General features: G+C 57.0%; 1 protein-coding gene across 1 annotated transcript; it reads left to right on the top strand.

Annotated features, from left to right (window-relative positions):
* Nucleotides 1-259: 259 nt before the first annotated feature.
* Nucleotides 260-20,728, top strand: VOLCADRAFT_94625 (uncharacterized protein; the record flags this gene model as incomplete). The annotated part of the gene is made up of 23 exons (XM_002953810.1): nucleotides 260-473; nucleotides 1,204-1,398; nucleotides 1,768-1,913; nucleotides 2,227-2,399; nucleotides 3,081-3,174; nucleotides 3,590-3,839; nucleotides 4,497-4,500; nucleotides 4,542-4,604; nucleotides 4,992-5,162; nucleotides 5,352-5,530; nucleotides 5,789-5,821; nucleotides 6,020-6,160; nucleotides 6,361-6,526; nucleotides 9,451-9,645; nucleotides 14,349-14,362; nucleotides 15,104-15,186; nucleotides 15,267-15,300; nucleotides 16,557-17,038; nucleotides 17,171-17,529; nucleotides 17,920-18,027; nucleotides 18,540-18,867; nucleotides 19,322-19,470; nucleotides 19,754-20,728. Coding segments are annotated over 23 exons (4,554 nt in total), but the record flags the coding sequence as incomplete, so codon positions are not given.
* Nucleotides 20,729-20,775: the final 47 nt, after the last annotated feature.

Here is a 20,775-nt window from a genome sequence, read left to right as displayed (position 1 = left end):
GATTTTTTAATGCATACATCCAATTCATATTCTATTCGCGTACATTTCTTTCAGGTGGAGCGTCGGCAGCAGGTGTTGCCTGAAGCTACGCATCGCAGGATAGAACCTTCGCGCCTGTGAGCAAAAGGCTTGCCGGAACCCTCATCCAACCCATAATAATCAAATGAACTATAAACGCCTTGCAGGCTACGGTGTGGTTCAGCAACACGACCGACCAGGTCACATACCTCCAACCGGGCTCCTTTCCGGCCTATCGCAGCCCTCAATTTCCTCCGCGGTGTTTCAAAGGGTGACGATGCCGCGGACCGAAACTCCCAGCACCCCTATGGGCAGCATCAGGCGGCTAAGTTTGACCTGCCTCTGGCGGTGGTGCTGGCGGGAGCTTCCTTTGAGGCGTACCTGCAGCCCCAGGAAACCGGCATGGCCTTCCAGCAGCGGAACATAAAGGGCCCCACGGTTACCTTCACTGACAAGTAAGCAAGGCCACGGGCTCTCCACTTCGAGTAATTGGAGCCTGGGAAGCAGCTTAACGAATGGGCCACAGTGTTCCCCCAAACCACACACCCACAGCATGCAGGGCCTCCCGTCCATATTTCCCCGCCACACTACGTAGCCCCGAGGTAGCCGGGTTCTTATCTGGAGCACCAGTTACCCACCAGCGTCTGGGGCATGACCGAAAATAAACGCAGGCGGCACGAAGCGGGTCGTGCGGTGACTGGCTACCTGCAGCTGCGGCTTTCCTACTTGTCCTTCCAGCCACACCCAACGGCAGCACGTAATCGGCGGCGTACGTCCTCAATGGAAGCGCACAGCTACTTTCACTGACCACACCCGTCTGCCGTTTCCGCCCTCCCTGCCTCCCTCCCTCCCTGCCTGCCTGCCTGCCTTCAGCCCTCCGCACACACCCCAAATGTTGCTTGTTGTCCTTGCGGGCAGTTCGCAGTCCTGGCGCTTCACCCTAGCCGTTGTTGCTTCCGAAGGTGGCAGCTGACCCTCTAGGTCAGCGTCTTGCGCCACCCTATGATGATGGTGATGATGGTGATGATGATAATGATGATGATAATGATGATGATAATGATGATGATAATGATGGTGATGATGATGATGATAATGATGATGATAATGATGATGATAATGATGATGATGATAATGATGATGATAATGATGATGATGATAATGATCCCCTCGCACATCGCGGTGTAGGGCCTTCCTCACCGAAACCTACACGGGCGTGCTGATTGTCCAACTGATGAGCGCAACCAACCTCCGAGCTGCTGACGTCACCGGCTCATCCGACCCGTACGCCGTACTGTCCCTGGGGGAGAGCTCCTTCCGCTCCTCCACTATCTCCACCTCGCTCAACCCGCAGTGGGACGAGCAGTACTGCATGTACATCAAGTAAGTACGGCACGGATGGCGCCCCTCCGTTGGGGCCCGTTTGGCCGCTGACGGGTAGTACAGGACCGGTCGTCGTACAATTCAGGTAATCTGTTCGAGTCAGCTGGTATGAGGGGGCCCGTGCCTGTCGCTTGAAAGGTTCGCCTGCTGGGGCTGTTGAGACGTGTGCGGGTCGGGTTTGGCTCCCAGGGGTTGCACGTAGATATTTTCGGACCCAGGCTACGGATTTCTGCCACCATCGTCACCGTCCCTTGGTGGTGAGCTGCACCCCTCGGACCAGGTAATACCGGTACCTGTCCTCGCACCCTCGCAGCCGCACCTGTTGCTGTGTGTCCATGTACGACGTTCCTCCGCTGCTGCTGCCACCAGGGATCCGGCCTCGGAAGTATTGCGTGTACGACTGTACGATGAGGACATCGGCAAGAGCGATGACGATCTGGGCGTGGCCATGGTGGGTCTTGCGGAGTTGGTGGACAGCAAAGGCGTGTCGAAGACCTTCACCTTGCCATTACGAGGTACGGCGGATACCAAGTTTTGTACTGTACGATAGGACGGCTGGTAGGTAACACGAGAATGTACGAACGTGTTTTTTTACCTTCCCCAGGCCCTTTCGGAGCCCACCGTAAGATGCGTGGGACTCCACGGAAGGCCCTAAACCTATGAAACCCATCGCTGCATGTGCTGCTATTGCTGTACTATTGCCACCTCTTGATGGGATCGTTGTCCCCTGGGGGGGCGTTGTGGGGCAACTGAGGGTGAGGATGTGACACACACACACACACACACACACACACACACACACACACCTGGCTGTGTGTGGTACCGCAGGCACGGGCGCCGGCTCGGGCGCCTCTGTGACACTGCGCTGCCAACTGCTGTCCTTCGCCGACGCCGACCCGGACCAAGTGACGGCGCTCACCTCCACCGTCACCACAGCTCCCTCCCCTTCGGCTATGGCGGGACTTCAGGTCGCCGTGGGGTTTTGGTGTTCGGGTCGGGTTGTGAGGTTTAGGGTCTGGCTTGGGTCATGTAGCTGGGTTTGACTCCGCAAATCCTTAGTCCTGTTAGAGGGATGGAAGAACGGGTTCCCTGGAGCTGAAGCCCCCTGGACTGTACGACAGAGTGCAGCTCAGAGGGGGGGGGCCAGGAGAAGGCAGGTCGGGGCACCCGGGGGCGGGAGGGCGGGGAGGCGGCTCCATCAACTGAGAGCAGTCTCACTGGCCACACGGGAGGTCCAGTCCATTCCCCCCTGCACACCTGCTTATGGGCACCAGCGGCACCCAGCTTCCGCAAGCGGGGGCTCCGAGCGGAGCTCCATGCGGTCCATGTCATCCTGCCCCACCCAGGAAGCCGTTTGGCCGACCCCTCTCTCCTCATCATCTTAGCGTGTTGCGGGAGAGAGGTGCGGATTGCCGCGAAGGGCTACGGGGGGAGCCCCAAGGAAGGGGCGTCTACTACATGTGCAGCAGCGCATGTCACGACTGGACACGTTTTGCATCAACCCCGTCGCACGTAATGTTATTAGTACCCCTGCGCGCCCGGAACCGGTACAAGTTGCAACCCCGCCGTGCCCTGCCCTGCCCTCAACCCGGTCTGGTACTGACCCACACGGAACTTCGGCTCATTTCTGGAATCCCGTAAACCCCCCGGGCCCCCTTTACACGCACACTGTTGTCGACCAGGCTGCTTCAGCGGCCATCTCCTCCTTGTCCGGGCAGCTCGTGACGGCGGTCAAGGAGGTGGTGGCGCCCGCGGCACCGGCAGAGGAAGGCGAGGGTGAGGGAGTGAGGGTGACGGGGGGGGCGGGGGGGGGGCTTCAGACCGGTAGAGGTTACACGGGGGTAACATGGTCAGCGGGAGGGGAGGGTAACCGCATCTGGGTTTCCGCAGCTGCGACACGGTCACGAGGGGGCTGGGGCGGCGGCATCAGGCGGCGCGGAGGAGGCCTCTGTTGGGTCAGGCCAACATTAGCATGGTGGGGTTGGCCTGCTTTGGAAAAGCAGTTGCTGCTGTTTAAATGGTTTATCGGTTGTAGCTGGTGGTAATCATGATAGTGGCTTGGATTGAGACGCAGGGCTTTCTCACCCCTGCAGAGAGGTCCCCAGCCCTAGGGGCTCTATGTCCCCAGAGTTTCCACAAGGTCTTTCGAACATGGTGGCTATCCCACCCGACCCCGTCCCTTTTTGCACAGATGCCGCCAACCCGACAGATGAGGTGGACGACAGGGACGGCGGCAACACCGCCGCTGACGACAGCAGTAGCAGCAGCAGCGCTAGCGGCGGCGACAGCGCACCCATCGTCACGCTGCCTAGCGGCGAGGAGGTCCCCAACCCCTGGCGGGTTCTTGCAGCCATGGTGGGCCGGGCCATGGGCGCCGAGTCCCTCAACCCGGTAGCCTTTGTGGAGAACGAGGAGACCGACACGCAGGCAGGTCCATTCTGGTGCGGTGGGGTGGCGGGATAGGGGAAGGACCTGAGGAGAGGCTCTCGCTGGTGGTTTGTGGTTAACGGTTGGCCGTTGACATTGCGGTTGCACGTATGTAGCAGCTCATGCCGCAATGCCGCCACAGGAGGTGTGAGTTGCCTGTTTCCATACAGACGGGGCAAGCAAACGGAACGTGTATGTATGTATGTATGTATGTATGTATGTATGTATGTATGTATGTATGTATGTATGTATGTATGTATGTATGTATGTATGTATGTATGTTGTTACAGGGTGGTTAACTTCGCCAGCGGCCCCCTTTCCCGGGGCAGTCCCTGCTCTCCCCTGCTAGAGGGGCACCCTAATCCGTCACCCCATCCGACTTCAGAATGTATTCGTTGGGTTCGGCAACTCACCACCAGCATCCAACCAAATCTAGCGGATCAACGGCGCATCAACTTAGTTCCTGGTCAGCTCGCAAGTTGATATTATCACGTCCTACACCGTCCATAAGATGGGGGGCCACCTCCCATTTCAACCACTCCTCAAACACCCGAGGAGCCGGCAGGCGGATTTGAACCCGGGTCGGCCGGGAGCAGAAGTCAGGCCTTAACCTCGTATGTATGTATGTATGTATGTATGTATGTATGTATGTATGTCTTGTGTGCTCGCAGGCGTGTAAGCATGGTGTGTGTGTTGCTTGTGCTGCCGTAGTGCAGGTGTGGTTGTACCGCAATGTGGAGGCTCGGGAGGCGGTCGTAGCGTTCAGGGGTACGGAGCAGGTACGGGGGAGGGGGTACAGGAAATGCGGACATGAGGGTCGGAAAGGGGGTCGGAAAGGCAGGAAGAGCAGTAGTAGATGCGGCGCGGATGATGTGTGGCTGTTAGGGGTGGCAGGGACTGTTAGGGCCCGTCCAGGTGCAACAAAAGCACACTCTCTTACACCCCCCCCCACACACCCCCCCACACACCCCACTCCTAGCCGACCCGGTACTCCCCTGTCCGCAGCCACCCTGGAGCTGTTCGCCATCGCCATGAATCCCCATGATGTCGTACTTAGGGTTTGCCCCTGTCCATTTCGGGACGGATCGTCTGGAAGCCATCCACATCCCGATCAGCCCCCAATCCGATTTCTCCCACCCAACACCCAACACCCCCAACCCCCACAGGTCAAGTGGAAGGACATCGCTACGGATCTCAACCTCACACCTTGCTCCCTAAATCCGGAGCGGCTGGATGACAACGAGGGACTGCCCTTCACTGCGCGAATAATTAAGGCGGTTTCCGGAGTTTATCAACAACAGGTTTCGGGGCGGGGTGGTGGGGTGGGGGTCGTGCGGGTGCGGCTGTGCGGGTGTGCTTTTGAAAAAAAGACTGAGCGGCAGGGCCGTACTGTTAACTCACCCGCGTTTGACTGACCCAGAGCTGCAAGATTACTGGGCTCTTCTCATGTACGTACGTATATATGTATGTGTGTGTGCCAACGCAACACGAATGGTGTATTGCGCCGCTCCACAACCCGCTGACAGTTCATGGTGCACAAGGGCTTTTTAAGTGCGTACGACAGTGTACGGCGGACGGTGTTTACCCTGTTGGACGAGATTACGGGCGCCGGCGACAAGGGCGATAATTGGCGGGTGCTGGTGACGGGACACTCGTTGGGCGGGGCGCTGGCCACACTGGCGGCGTACGAACTGGCCGAGCGGAGGTAAGTCCTGCCAGAAAGTTTGTACGGCAGAACACCGGACGCGGCTTCCGCACTTCCCTGCGCTGTGTTACCCATCCATTCGCTACATCGTCCTGGAGGTGTACGGGGCTCCGCAGGGGCTGTGCCGCGGTACTGTTCCACGTCGTCCTCCCCTTTCCCCCCCTCCCCTCCTGTGTGGTTCGTCTTTCCCTCCCCTCCCCTCCCTTGGGGTGGTCTCTTCTTTAACGTCTCTCCTGTGTTGCCGCGCCACCTCCCCAGGCCGCTACCCCCCCCTAGGCCCCCCATCACCCTGTGCGCCACACCCACTCCCCTTCCCATCCCCATCCCACACTGCCCTGCATGCGCATCCTGGCGGTTCGCCTTCGCATGCGCCTTCGCCTTCGGGTTGCCCTAGGCGGTTGGAACTGGTCATGTCTCTCTTTCCCTTCCTCTACACCCCTGCCTGCCTGCCAACCCTAATCGCCTGTATGTATGTGTGTATGCCGGCAGGACGCCAGCTCGCTCGGTCCAGAACATCACCCTGTACACATTCGGTGCTCCCCGTGTTGGCAACAAGGCCTTTGCGGAGGAGTTCGACCGGCTGGTTCCTGACGCGTGGAGGGTCACCAACAGCAATGACATCATCCCCAGGTAACTGCCTGTCTGGCTGGTCGCACAGCTAGGAGGGGCGAGCAGGGGCTGACTGGGGGCCAGGGTGGCTGAGCGGGGACGTGTGTTTTGGGGGTGTGGTTGATGTTGTCCAGTCATTCTCAAGGTTTCTAAGCCCCGGCTTGCGTCCCCCTCCCCGCAACCCCCACGCGGGTCCCCCCCCCGCGGCCCCTGCGCTGCAGCGTACCCCGGCTGATGGGTTACTGTCATGTGGGACATGCCGTACGACTGGATTCGGAGGGGCAGCTGCGAATTGGCCGCAGTAGTGCAGAGAGCACTGATGTGTTTGGGGAGGGCAAGGCGGGTATGGAGGTGATCCAGGAGATTGTCAGCAAAGTCAGTGAGCAGGTACGGCATGTGGGCAGGCGGCCGTGTTCCTGTATGTATGTATGTATGAGGGACCTGATGTGTGAAAACGGGAGCTGTGGGAAAGCTAGGGGTCCGTCCTTGCGGCGTCTGTCCTTGCCCGAGCACCAAGCACCGAGCACCGAGACGGCAGCTTTGCGAAGAGGGGAATGGGGACTTGGGAGGAGAGAAGATCATTGGTGGGGGGTAATGAACTTGTGGAACAGTGTACATAACAGAGTGCAGCATGGGCATGCGGACCGAATTTGCCCCTGGGTACCAATGTTGGCCAGGAGTTGGTGTGTGGTCGCGAACCTAACAACATCAACAACAGCAACAACAGCAACAACAGCAATCACAGAAGGGGCGTGGGTGAAATTGTGGGCTGCGGGGGCCATACATTCTTCCGCCGCCGTGCGGCTGCCTCAGCGCCCATCAGCATCACCGCCGGGGGGTGACTGACATCGGAGGAGGAAAGGTGGCCAGGAAAGGGTCTTTTTGTTTGTGGTGGGATTCGATCAGGCAACGTCTCATTCGCCATGACGCCAACTCTAACCCTCTGCCTGGTGGCCCTCCTTTACTCCCCTTATGCATGCACACACACGTGCACACGCACACGCACACGCGCACCCATACATACATACATACGCGCACACGCACACACGGGAGCAGTCCCGGCCCTGGGACGAGGTGTACTCGGAGATCGCGGACCGGGAGCTGAAGCTTCTAGATGCGCTGGTGGGAGGTCGGGGCCTGGAGGAGCACATGGAGACGTTCTACCTGGCGTCGCTTCAGCAGGCGGTTGCGGCGCACGGGCGGTTGGAGGAGGGGCAGCAGCTGCCCGGTGCGGAGGGTCCCTGAGGGGCTGCAGGGGGGTCTAACAGGATGCGGCTGGAAGCTGCCGAGGACTGACCATGAGATCACCAGTGTTGTGTCTGTGAGCATGTGGCACCGGCGGGCCTTACGAGGCTAGAGGTAGGGGAACTCCTGCTGTTCCAGGTGGGTCGAAGCGGGGTTTTGGGGGCCCCATGGGGCCGTGTACGGCATTTGTAACGTGTACGGCAGATAATCTGGTGCCCCGATTGTGACTTCACGCAGGAGGTCCATTCCTTAGGTGGAAGGGTTCCATAGGAGGACCGGGGAAAACGGAGGAAACCTTTAACCCGCTCTAAAACCCCCAATCTGTGAACGACGTTGAAGGTTGGCAGTGGCGACGGCGAAATGGCGACGCTGAATGGCAGGCGTTATATCATTCCTGTCATTGATGTGTTAGTGGATTGCAGCAATGTGAGGACCGTCAGATCTAGTCGGTCAGCAGGCAAGGAATGATTGGTGGCTTGTGCCTTAGCCTTGAGGCGTAATGATGGCTGCGACGCGGGTTTCCTCTGAAGGGCGGATGGGGAGCGAGGATGAGTAAGACGCGCTACTCTGCGTTATCGAGTAAACTAGGTATATGGCAGTTGAAAAGTGTTTGCATCTTTAGCCCGTTCAGGTTACCACTGGCTACCCTACCAATCAGTTACCAGAGGAAAACTCGGTTGACCGTGATGGGAAGTGCCTAACCATGCATAAGAGGTGCCTTGTCTACACCTGTTCAGTGAAGCGACCAGACCTGCCTCTAGGCCCTGCTCTTGATAGAAAGTGGATGGTTCAGAGGGCAGGTGGTGGTGGTCGTATGGATGTATGGTTACTTGCGACTGTAATCTGGAGTACGGCATGTGCGGAGGCGGGAGATGGGGAATGCTTTGGGCAGAGCCCCAGCGAAGTGCATCAGTGGCCCCCCGCCATGTGGCCGTGTGACCGATTAGCTTCCCGGCTGCTCTTGTAAACGACGGCTGAAGGACTGGGCTTGCAAAGTGGGTCGGCTTCCCCGACCGCTCTCTGCACAGCGAGACAGCCCAGCAGTTTGTGCACATGTTGTTGGAAAGTACTCTAAGGTACACTCAGGCTTGACACTTCGGTAGTTTGGTTAGTTGCTTTTATCCCAATACGACATCGAATCAGGATTGGCTGCGGTATGTTTATATACTGCTTGCGTCTTCATTACTTCTCTCTCTCCTTGTGTAACGATATGAGCGAGTGATGTGTTCACTGAAGGACTCTTATTTTCAACATGTTATGAGCCCCGCGCTTTAGCGTGCGGTCATCCATTTGCCCGGTGGTACTCTATTCTGCTGTGTGCGGACTTAGCGTTAGGCAAGGATGAAAGTAGATAAGGAAGATTTTTATTTCTCGACAAGTACCTTTCACGTCTTGAAGGAGCATGTCATCGGCGTTCTTCAACGTAAGGGACTAGCAAACGCGATCAGCCCTGTGCAGGCTACGCGTGGCGAGGTAACCGACGAGCAGGATCAACGGGCTTTGGGCGTTGTTAAGGAGTTCATCCGCGTCCTGGAGAAGCCTTTGTACGCGCGTCACGCGAAGGCGTGCTTGCCTTGGCGACTAAGTATGGCCAGCAGACGAGAGCTGCGAAGAGCCTGTTAGTGCAACGGTTAACTCACTTCAAAATGGAAGGGAACGAGACCGTTAGCGACTACATCGCCAGGTTTCAGTCGCTTCGACTGGAGTTTGCGGCTATCGACCATACCCTGGCGGACGACGAGGCGGTGGACCACGTCCTGAGAGGTCTGCCTGAAGCGTATGCGATGATCCGCACGGTGATAGAAAATGCGAGCGACGTCGACGACATAGGAAAGCTGGAAATGCGACTACTCGTCGAGGAACAGAAGATCGAGACGGAGACCAAGAAGTCGTTCGAAAAAGGAGCTTACAACGTCGCGCGGCAGGCGCCACATAAGAAGAAGGACAACCGGAAGTGTTTCTACTGCCAGGAACAGGGCCATTTGGTCGCAAAGTGCCCGAAGCTTAAGCAGGCCCACCCACCACCGCCGCCGCCGCCGCATCCTCCTCCTCCACCACCTCCCCAGCCTGACATGCGTCAACCTCAACAACGACAACAACAACCGCAAGCGCAGCCGCAGGCCCAGGGCATGCGGCGGCGACTAGTTGGAGTCATAAACACGTTTGGGAGAGCGAAACTGGCACCCGGTAAATGGCTCCTTGACACTGGAGCTGAGGATCACCTGACCTTCACACCTGAGGACGTGGAGGATCTGACGCCGGTGCGTGAGGGCGAGGGTGTTGTTTTTGAGATGGCGGATGGGTGGACGGTTAGCTCGATTGGCGAGGGCAGGGTGTTCTTCACCTCTATTCTAGGATGGACGGAATTGTCGGTATCTGTCCACGTAGTTCCGGACCTGCAACACCGCCTGTTTTCGGTCAAAGCCTTAAAGAGGGCCTTCCCTGATAAGGTGGTGTAGGTTATCCTGTACGCCGATCACTCATATATAGCAATAGACGGAATCCCCGCCGTTGATGTGTTCGAGGAGAACGGGATGTACATCGTGCTTGAGCAGGCAGTGATCGAGAGGCATAAGGCTTTATCAACGCGGCGCTTGCTCAAGGAGAGGTTAGACACCTAGCATCGTCGCATGGGGCACCCTAGTCTCACCGGTCTTGATAGGCAGCTGTTTGACGACCTGGCCCGTTCGGAGTCCATATGCCATAAGAGAAGCCTTCGTCTTGGGAGCAAGATCTGTGAGCCGTGCGTCATGGGAAAAATGACCCGCAGCCCCCATCATTTGTCGACACACAAGGGTGAGCATCTACTAGATCTCGTCCATATGGATGTTTGCGGCCCGATGCTGGTCACGTCGCTGGGTGGAGCCGACTACTTCGCTACCTTCTACGACGATTTTAGCAAGTACTCCGAGGTTCGTTGTGTTCGTGCAAAGAGCGAAGTCCCCGATGCCGTTCGTGAGATCTTGACTAAGTGGGAACGGCAGACTGGTCTAGAGGTTCGTTGTGTCCGAACTGATTGCGGCACGGAGTACGTCAACGACCGCCTTGCCTCCTTGTTAGAAATAAGAGTCCTTCAGTGAACACATCACTCGCTCATATCGTTACACAAGGAGAGAGAGAAACAATGAAGACGCAAGCAGTATAAAAGCATACCGTAGCCAATCCTGATTCGATGTCGTATTGGGATAAAGGCAACTAATCAAACTACCGAAGTGTCAAGCCTGAGTGTACCTTAGGGCACTTTCCAACACTCCCACGCGCTCAGGACTTGCACACGTTCATAGCTACAAGATGCTTCACAAATTTATTAGACGGCAAAGGCTTCGTTAGACAGTCGGCTACCATATCTTCCGACCTGCAATCTACCATCACGAGCGTACCGAGTGCTACCTGCTCCCGTACAAAATGATAACGCACAGAGATGTGCTTCGATTGCTTCGAAACAACCGGATTGCTCGCCAACCGAATTGTGCTCTGACTATCGCAATTGATCTGCGTTGGCTGGAGGTCGTAATCGAGGTCGCAAGTAGTTGCCGCAACCACAAAGCCTCCTTAGCAGCTTCCGAAACAGCCATGTACTCAGCCTCCATAGTGGACGCAGCCACGCTCCGCAGAAGTTTGCTGGCCCAGCTAACTGTACCACCATGAAGAGTAAAAACGTAACCAGACGTTGACCGCCGCGAGTAAGCACAACCTAGTAGGGCAAAGCGTTCAAATGCCGGAGTTCCACCCAAGCGTTTCGCTTTCCGTGTAGAGATGGAGGAAGAGTCGGACGATGATGTTGATATTCCGGATTCCTACGAGGAAGCAATGGCATCTCCCTATGCTGAATTTTGGCGTGTTGCGATGCTTGAAGAGCTAGAGTCTTTGCGTGTGAAGAGTACTTGGTCCTTAGTGCCGAAGCCTAAGGACAACAGGTATCTTGACGTCAAGTGGGTATTCTCGCTGAAGCGTGACAAGCATGGGGCTATTGAGCGCTTCAAGGCACGCCTAGTAGTGAAAGGTTTTATGCAGAGCGAGGGTGTGGATTTTCAGGAGGTCTTTGCGCCGGTGAGTCGCCACACCACCTTGCGTACCTTTTTGTCTATGGTGGCTGGTGCCGATATGGAATTACACCAGTTAGATGTCAAAACGGCGTTCTTGAATGGCGATTTGGAGGAAGAAATTTATGTTAATCAACCGCCCGGTTTTGAAGAGGGAGGCCCGGGGATGGTTTGTCTTCTCCAAAAGGCCTTGTATGGCCTTCGCCAAGCGTCGCGCGCGTGGTATGACACGTTGTGTGAAGAATTAGTGTCTATGGACTTTGTCGCGTCAAGTGCGGACCCTAGCCTTTATGTGCGCCGTAAACAAGGCGAGATCGTATACCTTTTGGTCTATGTAGACGACGTTTTGATTGCGGCTTGGAGCGAGAGGGCTGTTTCAGAAGTGAAGGCGGCCATTATGCGGCGGTTTGAGTGCCGCGATTTGGGGGAAGCAAGTTTATTTTTGGGTCTTTCCCTTAAGCGTGATCGAGCGAATAGGGTGATTACCGTTTCCCAGGGGCGTATGGTCAAGGACATTGTAGTTTTTTATGGCATGGCTAATGCACGGCCGAAGTCTGTACCTATGAGTCCTGGAACCGTTTTACCTAATGCTGCAGTGGAAGATCGGCTGGATCGAGAGCGTTTCCCGTATAGCCAGTTAATTGGCAGCTTGTTGTACGTGTCTGGATGTACTCGTCCTGACATCGCACAAGCCGTGGGAGTTTTAGCGCGGCACATGTCGAATCCTAGCAGGTCGGACTGGAAAGCAGCGAAGGAGGTAGTACGCTATTTGGCAGGAATGTCTGATTACGGATTAGTCCTAGGTGGTGAACGAGCAGACGACGAGAGGTTAGTTGAGTATAGCGATGCCGACTATGCGGGTTGTGCTTACTCGCGGCGGTCAACGTCTGGTTACGTTTTTACTCTTCATGGTGGTACAGTTAGCTGGGCCAGCAAACTTCTGCGGAGCGTGGCTGCGTCCACTATGGAGGCTGAGTACATGGCTGTTTCGGAAGCTGCTAAGGAGGCTTTGTGGTTGCGGCAACTACTTGCGACCTCGATTAGGACCTCCAGCCAACGCAGATCAATTGTGATAGTCAGAGCGCAATTCGGTTGGCGAGCAATCCGGTTGTTTCGAAGCAATCGAAGCACATCTCTGGTGCGTTATCATTTTGTGCGGGAGCAGGTAGCACTTGGTACGCTTGTGATGGTAGATTGCAGGTCGGAAGATATGGTGGCCGACTGTCTAACGAAGCCTTTGCCGTCTGAGAAGTTTGTGAAGCATCGTTTAGCTATGAACGTGTGCAAGTCCTGAGCGCGTGGGAGTGTTGGAAAGGTACACTCAGGCTTGACACTTCGGTAGTTTGGTTAGTTGCTTTTATCCCAATACGACATCGAATCAGGATTGGCTGCGGTATGTTTATATACTGCTTGCGTCTTCATTATTTCTCTCTCTCCTTGTGTAACGATATGAGCGAGTGATGTGTTCACTGAAGGACTCTTATTTCTAACACATGTGGCAAAGAAATGGGCCTGTACGGGTTAAAGGGGCCCTCGCCTTTAAGCCGACACCACCTTGTCGACGTAACGAAGCACACCAATGTCTGAAAACACAGAAAATGACACCACGCGCTTCGTACACAGGACGGCGGCACCACGAGGAAGGCCTTCGGCTAGGAAACCGTGTTCCCGACGACACAGAATTGAAGCGGTGTGTTGCTGCGGCATTCCGGCGGCAAGCCTTTGGTTCAAGCTGCGGGTAGCGAGCCCAGTTCCAATGCACAAGAACTGCGACAACATTAATAGCCATAAGGTCGCTTCACACCCTTTTACTAATGTTCGGCTTCCATGTTTCCGTCGTCTGGTGTACCCCAGCCAAAGCCATTAGGACTCAGGACCATCGTGCTTTCCTTTAAAAATGCCACCAAAACTTTTTTCTACAAGTAGAAGAACAGCCAAAGCACCCAATGTTTCAGTCAAAACCCTGCGGATTCCAGCTTTGACTTTTACCTCTTTTCCTGTACAAGTTCGATATTACCATGCAGAAATTGTGAGTTGTACGGTGTGGAACAGGTTCCAAGCTCTTTTCCCCGTACGCCATCAGCAGCGTACTTGCGGGCCTGCAGGCCCCGGTCAGTTCCTTCTAGCTTATACCCACATAAATTATTAGTTATAAATGCAAGCTTGTATTGTTTGTATGATGATGGTGTAGGCTGGGAGCTGTCAAAACCTTTCACAACGGGCCTTCCATCAGTAGCTTGTTTTGCCTTGACTGTTTCGGCATGTTTCGCTCTTGAGTCTGACCTAGCTACGCTTCGTCATACTACAGCGCAATTGGAGCGACACTGCGGTGCCTGGGACGTCAGCTGGTGACGTTCCCGTTTCTAACTAGCCGTGAAGTCTTAGCAACACGCTTCTGGTCAGGAGTTGATCCATGAGGCATCTGACCTGCAAGGTGGGTCAGCCTCGACTGGAGCCCAGCCAGAAGGCTTACTTAGGCTTGGAACAGCACCTTTGCTGTTGATGCCTTGGAGGTCGCGAGTAGGCTGCAATGACAAGCTAAAATTTACCATTCCTCGTATGCAAGGTTACGCTGCCACCGACCTGTTTTTCGTGTTGTGCAAGGACGGCAAATGTCCACTTCTTATGGTCAAGGGCGGCGGCTACGCACGGGTTCCAGGGTAAACAGGAGCAAGCAATTACCAGAAGGTAGGATGAGCCTCTTGGTCAGGTCCGTGATATAACGCCTTCGACGGTTAAGCTTTGCTCGAAGTTGATTGTCTCTTATATTGAACACCATCTACGAAATAGGAGTAAAATAGTGGTTTCGTTACCTGAATGACATAAGTTCGGCAACAAGCTGTAGTGCAGAAGGAGACTGTATGGATCATGGCTGTTCTTAAGTTTGGGCTAATGTGTTGTATTTGTTTGTCTGCTTACAGGAAGAGGCTGGAAGGTCAGCATGCCGAGGGCGATCTGGACAACCGCCCTCCTGTCTGCTCCTGATGCGCATCAAGCTTGTGTGGCCGCGCGGCGGCGATGTGACAACCCCACGGGAGCAATGAAGCGATACACGATTTGGGATACCCTGTAGCGTGAGTCAGGAATTCCGGTCGTTCATGATACCTCTTGCCCTGCAGCTGGTCGTACTGCTTAGGGTTTGCTTTCGTGCGTATTGTTAGGATTGTGCAATCATGTTTGGCTGGCGGTCTGCAGCAACAGCAACAGCAGTAGCAGCACAAGTCAGCGAAACTCTACAGGAAAGACCGAAGCCGCAGCAAAGCCTAGGATCAGCGCTGCCGACCGTTAGCAAGGTATGCATCTTCCAGATGATACTTACGGTGGGTGTACGGCACGTCTCATTGCGCCCTATTGTCCAGTGTGTTTTCCTTTGCCGTGTCTCACGGAATTATGCAATCGTGCTTGGCTGGCGGCAGGATCAGCATCGGCAGTAGCAGCACCAGCCCAGCGCAGCAAACGTCTTTAGGAAAGGTGTCCGGCCCTAAACCGAAGTCAGGATCAGCGCTGCTGGCCGCCTGCCAAACGATTGCTGTGTGTTGTGGTGTGTGTTGGTTTGTCGATCCTGTTCTGAGTACCTTTTCCCTAGTCCCTGCCGTACCTAACTGCCCTTCCACCTGCTCCTGCATACCATGGCCACTTCAACTACTGGACGGGGTGGCTTCACGTGACTTCACAGTGGCGCGTCTGACTTCTCCATTCATGTCCGGATGCTCGTACGTACGGCGGATTTCTTTTTGTTCAGTGCTGGCGGCGAGGGCGGTAAGCTCGTTCTTTCTAGCTTATGGACATCCTCTCAAGCGCCTTTCTTTCACTTCTCTGTTTCCCACCTCGTTTTGCAGGTCGTCGGGAAGAGCAGGTGCCGGTGGTCGAAGGGTAGGTATGTTGTTTTTCAAGCAGCTGGACCGTGTCTGACAAGATTAGTAATGGAAATCAGGACAGCACCTGGTGCAGGGCGCAGGAAGAGTCTGACGTGCAGAATGGAAAGCGGAGGAATAGCCCCGGGTGCAGGGCGCTTGGACAGGCGTCTAGTTATTGTTAACGGGACATGTGACGGGACATCGTTTATCCGTTCTCTAATGCTTTTCTCTCGTGTCTATATGGCCCATTATGATTATTATTGGGTTCGCCTCTGCCGATGCACGGATTTTAAAAGCTGTTATCTTCTGGCAAGGACGTGGAGTTAGTTGTGACAGGTTGTGCTGTTGTATTCCGGTTTGTCTCTGCCGGCAGCGCCACACATGCTCAGTCACCGAGAAGCCAAATACTATTTTTACCTATGATGGAATTCATGTCATATGGTGCTTTGCTTGCATCTTGCGGGCCACGACTCCGGTTCGGAAACAAGGCTGCGGAGTGCCGTCTGGTGCCAACCCAAGCATATTCATCCTCCTTCCCTCTTCCCCTCATACTGTTGTGCGCAAATGAAGCGTCGCAGAGTTAGGCCGTTTGAAAACCCATTTGAGGTAAAAGTGTGAACCGCAGTCCGATAGTTGCCCAGGTGGGTTGGACAGGTGAACTGCAAACCGCAACAGGCGGACGGCTGCTCACATACGCTTCCGGACAGAAAGAGGAAGATCTGTTAAAGCAAAATGATGAATATAAAAGCAATTCAATTAAGGCATCGCCTTACATGTTGATTGCTCACAAGAATCCTTATCATAGCGCGGCTGTCCTGTTGCCTATTCTGGGACCTGAAGAATTTCAAGGACAAAAGCAGCCCGTTCGCTATACAAAAGATAATGCTTGTATATCTAACTTCCTTTTGGCACATGTGCTTGTTCCACATCGTTGCGCATATGGGAACGAGCTAGTCACCTTGAAGGCAAGAAATAGTAAACTATCGCCCGTTGCTACCAATCAACAACCTTGTGTACCCACATTAGCCAATAAGGAGTTATAAACCTCATCAAAGTGCTTGATGCTATGGATGCGGCGTTAGGAACCACATCGTCAGTACCTCACCAGGACATAATCTCAACGCAAGTATTAACCAGCTTGCCGGATGGCGTTCTGGCCCGCATCATTCAGGCGGCTGACTCCGATTCGCGGCGCCAGCTGCGCATGGCCAGCCGGGCCCTGCGACCGCTCGTTGACGCCTGCGCCGCCTCCCTCATCCTTTCCTCCTACAGCCTCCCTTGCCTCGCGGCCCGCGGTCGCCTCCCTGACTTTACCCCCGGCCTCCGCAGCGTTCTGTTGGCGCTGCAGGACACCACCGCTCCCGCCGGCTTCCTCGCCAAACTCCCTCGCCTGGGCCTCCAGCAGTTGCCTGACCTCTCCTCCCTAACCCTCGCGCTCGTGAACGACCACCAGCTGCCCTCCTCCTCCCTCGCCGACCTTGCCGCCGCCGTACCGCCATCCGTTACACGTCTGGTGCTGACCCATATGCTCGGCGGGGGAGGCGGCCGCGCCACAACCGACGGGGCCCCACCACTCGCCGGCACCTCTACTGCGGCGGTAGCGTTCCGTCAGCAGTTGGATTACGGTGCGCTGCGGCACCTGCTACTGCTGTGTCCCCAAGTGCGGGAGGTGCGGCTGGAAGGAGGATGCTGGGTGCGCAGCGGCGCCGACCTGCAGGCGCTTGCTGCCCTCACTTCTCCTAGACCAGCGGATGGTGTAGCGGCGGCAGCAGCAGCAGCAGCAGCCGTAGCAGCAGTACCGGTACCGGGAAGAGTGATGACGGCAGAGGCGCGAGATGTTGCCGCCGGTGATGTACGAACCGCGTTGCCACGGGGGTTGGGTGAAGGTGGAAGTAGCGGTGCGGGGTGTGGCGGTGTCAGCGGCGGCGGGGGCGGCGTCGTAATCTCGTCCATTCGCGGGATGTATCTGGATACCGCCGACGGTTGCCTGAAACTGCCGATGGTACTGGGTTCTCTTTGGGGCCTGGTGGGGTTGGATGTGCAGCTGGTAGCGACGGCGGTACGGCAGGCGCCGGTGGCGGCTGCCGATGCCGATGCCGACGCTGGCGGCGTCGGCGGCCTGCTGGCGGACGCGGCGGCAGCACTAAACCTGGCTCATTTGGGCCTGGCTTCGGAGCAGCTGCTGCGGGGCTTGGCGATGCCGGCGCTGGCGGGCCTTACAAGGCTGGTGGTACGGGAATTCCAGGTGGGTTAAACGGGGGTTTCTGGGGCCCCATGACGCCGTGTACGGCATTTGTAACCTGTACGGCAGATAATCTGGTGCCCCGATTGTGACTTCACGCAGGAGGTCCATTCCTTAGGTGGAAGGGTTCCATAGGAGGACCGGGGAAAACGGAGGAAACCTTTAACCCGCTCCAAAACCCCAAATCCGTAAATCTAAACCCTGAATAGACGGCATTAAAAAGGTCACCCGATTCGATGTAAGAGGCAAGAGGTAAATGTAGCGTAGTGTATTTTTGTGAGGTATCCCGCCAAGGGGTCCCCAACTCCCCTTCCCCAACGACCCTCATCGAGTCTTCCTTTCCTCACCCCTTCCGTACTCTCCTCATTTTCAGCCTCCCTCATGTCCGTGCAGGGTAGTGCGACAGCACTCCTGGGCGCACTGGCGGGTCTGCCACTGCTGGCCCATCTGGGGCTGTCCGGAATGGACGACGCGCCGTACATCATTGACGTACACTTGGAAGTGAGTGCGCACACACAAGGGGCCGGGATTGGGGGAACGTTCACCGGATTGTGGTGGACAGGGGCCACACATGGTAAGTGAAGATGCCGTCGCCACACATGCCTACTACGCCGAAAGGATGCACCGAAAGCTCTGGATGTCCCATCCACAGGTTCATTTATCCATTCCTTAATCCATTCTACATTCATTCATTCATTCGTGCATGCATTTGTTTGTTCAGGTTAGGGGGGTCAGGAGAACTCAATGCGGGAGTCATGCCCCGAGGGGCCCTCTCCCCTCCCCGAGGGGGATCTACTACTGACTACTCGTGATGACGTAGCTGCTGTGATGATGTCCTGTGTTGTAGTGCCGTACAGGAGCTTCCCCTGGGCCCCCTGAACCCCCTCATAACAAGGCACCCTCGGCACCCAACCCCTTGTGACTATAACTGCTGTTCCGCCCACTCGCCCAGCGGGTTTCCACCCCCCACTATTACTAACACCCCACAACTACTAACACCCACTTCCTCGCAGCTGCTAGCGTGCCTGCCGAGTTTAAGACACTTGTCAGTGGACCGACTCGACATCGCCCAGCAGCGGGGCCCACGGCACGCGCTACAACCGCCACCGCAATTACAGCAGCAGCAGCAGCACCACCACCACCACCAGCTATCAGGGCCCTACGGGGCCATCCGAGGCAGCGAGGCCTACCCCGCGTGGGGACCTGCAGGCGGAGCCGGCGCCGGGGGGGGTAGCAGCAGCAGCAGCGGCGCCAGTAGCGCCATTCTTCCGGGTCTTACAGGGCTGGACGTGGCCCTCGTCGTACATTCCGTAACGAGGCTTCCACACGCGTTCCCATCGGGTGGGGGATAAACCGTTGTACAGTTTCCCGGGATAGGGTGTCCTTGTGGGGTCAGGGGGTTTCCGTACGTCCTACCACATTCCGGGTGCACACACGGGAACTGTACTGCCAGGGTCATTAGAAGGAGCGGGACGTAGGAGAACGGCACAGTGACGGCCTCCCGAGGCGTACGGCAGGAGGCCTTGCCGCCCCGTGGGGTTAAGTTAACCTAACCAGGCATTGCCGCGTTTTCCTCCCTGCCCGGTCCCCTGCTTAACCCCATCCGTAATCTCTTCCCTCATCTTGCTCTCCACTTCAGTCCCACACAGCGGGCCCCATCCGTGTCGCCCTCCGCACCACACTCCTCGCGCGCCTCTTTCCCCTCTTTCCCCTCCTGCCCGTTGCGCGCTGCGGCGGAAACCCCGATAACGGCCGCACCTCAACTCCCCCCCTCGCCGACCCGCTTCGGTCGCAGTTAAGGACCTAACACTCCGGTGGCTGTGGGAACAGACGATGAGGAAGCTGGCGGGCTGGACCAGCCTCACCCGCCTCAGCTTGGCCAACCTGGATTGTTGCCTGGACTGGGGCCTTATGCGCACACTCACCGGGCTCACGGAGCTGCAGGTGAGGGAGAGCCTGTGGGTGAGGTGGGCGGGTAATGATACGCAGAAAGCGAGGAGGGAGGAGCCCGCTGCCGACTTTGACGTCCAAAGTGCCGAAATTGGTCTAGGTGTCCAAAGTGATCACCGGCCATCGGAACGTGGCGAGTCGGGGGAGGGGAGCTTGACACGGGGGTTTCCGAGGTTTGAGGGCCCCAGGGCCGCCGAGATCCCATCCACCCCTGCCGCAACCCACAGGGCCCCCACTCACCCTCCGCACGACCTCCCGCCTCCGAACGTACTTGCAGTTGTGTCGCGGCTCCTCCTACGAGCAGCTGGCGGAGCTGCTCTACCTCCTGAGGGCCATACCCGGGTTGCAGGTCCTGAGGCTCAGCAACTGGCACTCCATGAATTTCTCGGGGCCGGACAGGATGGCGGTCGGTCTAACCAGGGGTCGGGGGGCTGTGGCTGCTGGCGGCGCGGCTGCAGGCGCGGACGGGAGAGGGGAAGGCACATCGGGGGGTCCGTTGACGGGCCCCTCTTGCTCATCGTCTGGGGAGGTGGGTGCCGGGGGTGGTGCGGATGCCGGAGGAGCTATGGAGGGGTGGTGTGGCGGGGGGGAGGGCTCCAGGGCTGCAGCAGAGCCGCACAGGGGTTATGGGCAGGGCGAGGCCAACACGGCGCTAGCGATTGCGACGGCTTCGGCGCTGGAGGGCGACCAGCAGCAGCAGCAGCAGCAGGCGTCCACGTCCACATCCTCCGTGCCTTTCTCTCATTGCACGTCTCGCAGCCCACCCGTCACTTCCACCACCACCGTCGCTGCCGCTGCAGCCGGCAGCGGCAGTGGTGGAGGTTTAGGCGGCGGAGGCAGTGTTTCCGCTGCCGTCGCCGCCGCCTTCGCGGCCATGGACCCCGACCTCTACCGCGCCTGGGGCCGCATCCGAGCCGCCGCGGACGCCACGGCCGCCGCCAGCGCCGCCATGGCTCTGCTTCGCGCGTTGCCGCGGCTGCGCATTCTGGAGCTCTCAGACTGTGGCTACCCGCTACTGCGGTGCTTCTCCTCAAGAGCCCTCCTGGAGGACGGCGGACCGCTGACGGGGCTTCGGGAGCTGCAATTGAGTCAGTTGATGGACGTGGTTGGGTCCGATGTTGAGGAGGCAGTGGCGGCGTTGCCGGGGCTCAGGCGTCTGGCGGTTCGGGGCTGCTGGCCTGTGGATGGGGAGGCGCTGCTGCAGTTGGAGACGTTGCGGAGTGCGGGTGTGGATGTGACGTGGCGGAGGTGAAATCTGAAGGAAAAGGGTTTGAAGCACCGTTGCTGTTGTGTAAGGGC

The sequence above is a fragment of the Volvox carteri genome (assembly GCF_000143455.1).
Source record: "Volvox carteri f. nagariensis unplaced genomic scaffold VOLCAscaffold_38, whole genome shotgun sequence".
NCBI lineage: Eukaryota > Viridiplantae > Chlorophyta > Chlorophyceae > Chlamydomonadales > Volvocaceae > Volvox > Volvox carteri.
The sequence above is the reverse complement of the archived record's forward strand: the minus strand, read 5'-3'. Positions and strand labels throughout refer to the sequence as shown.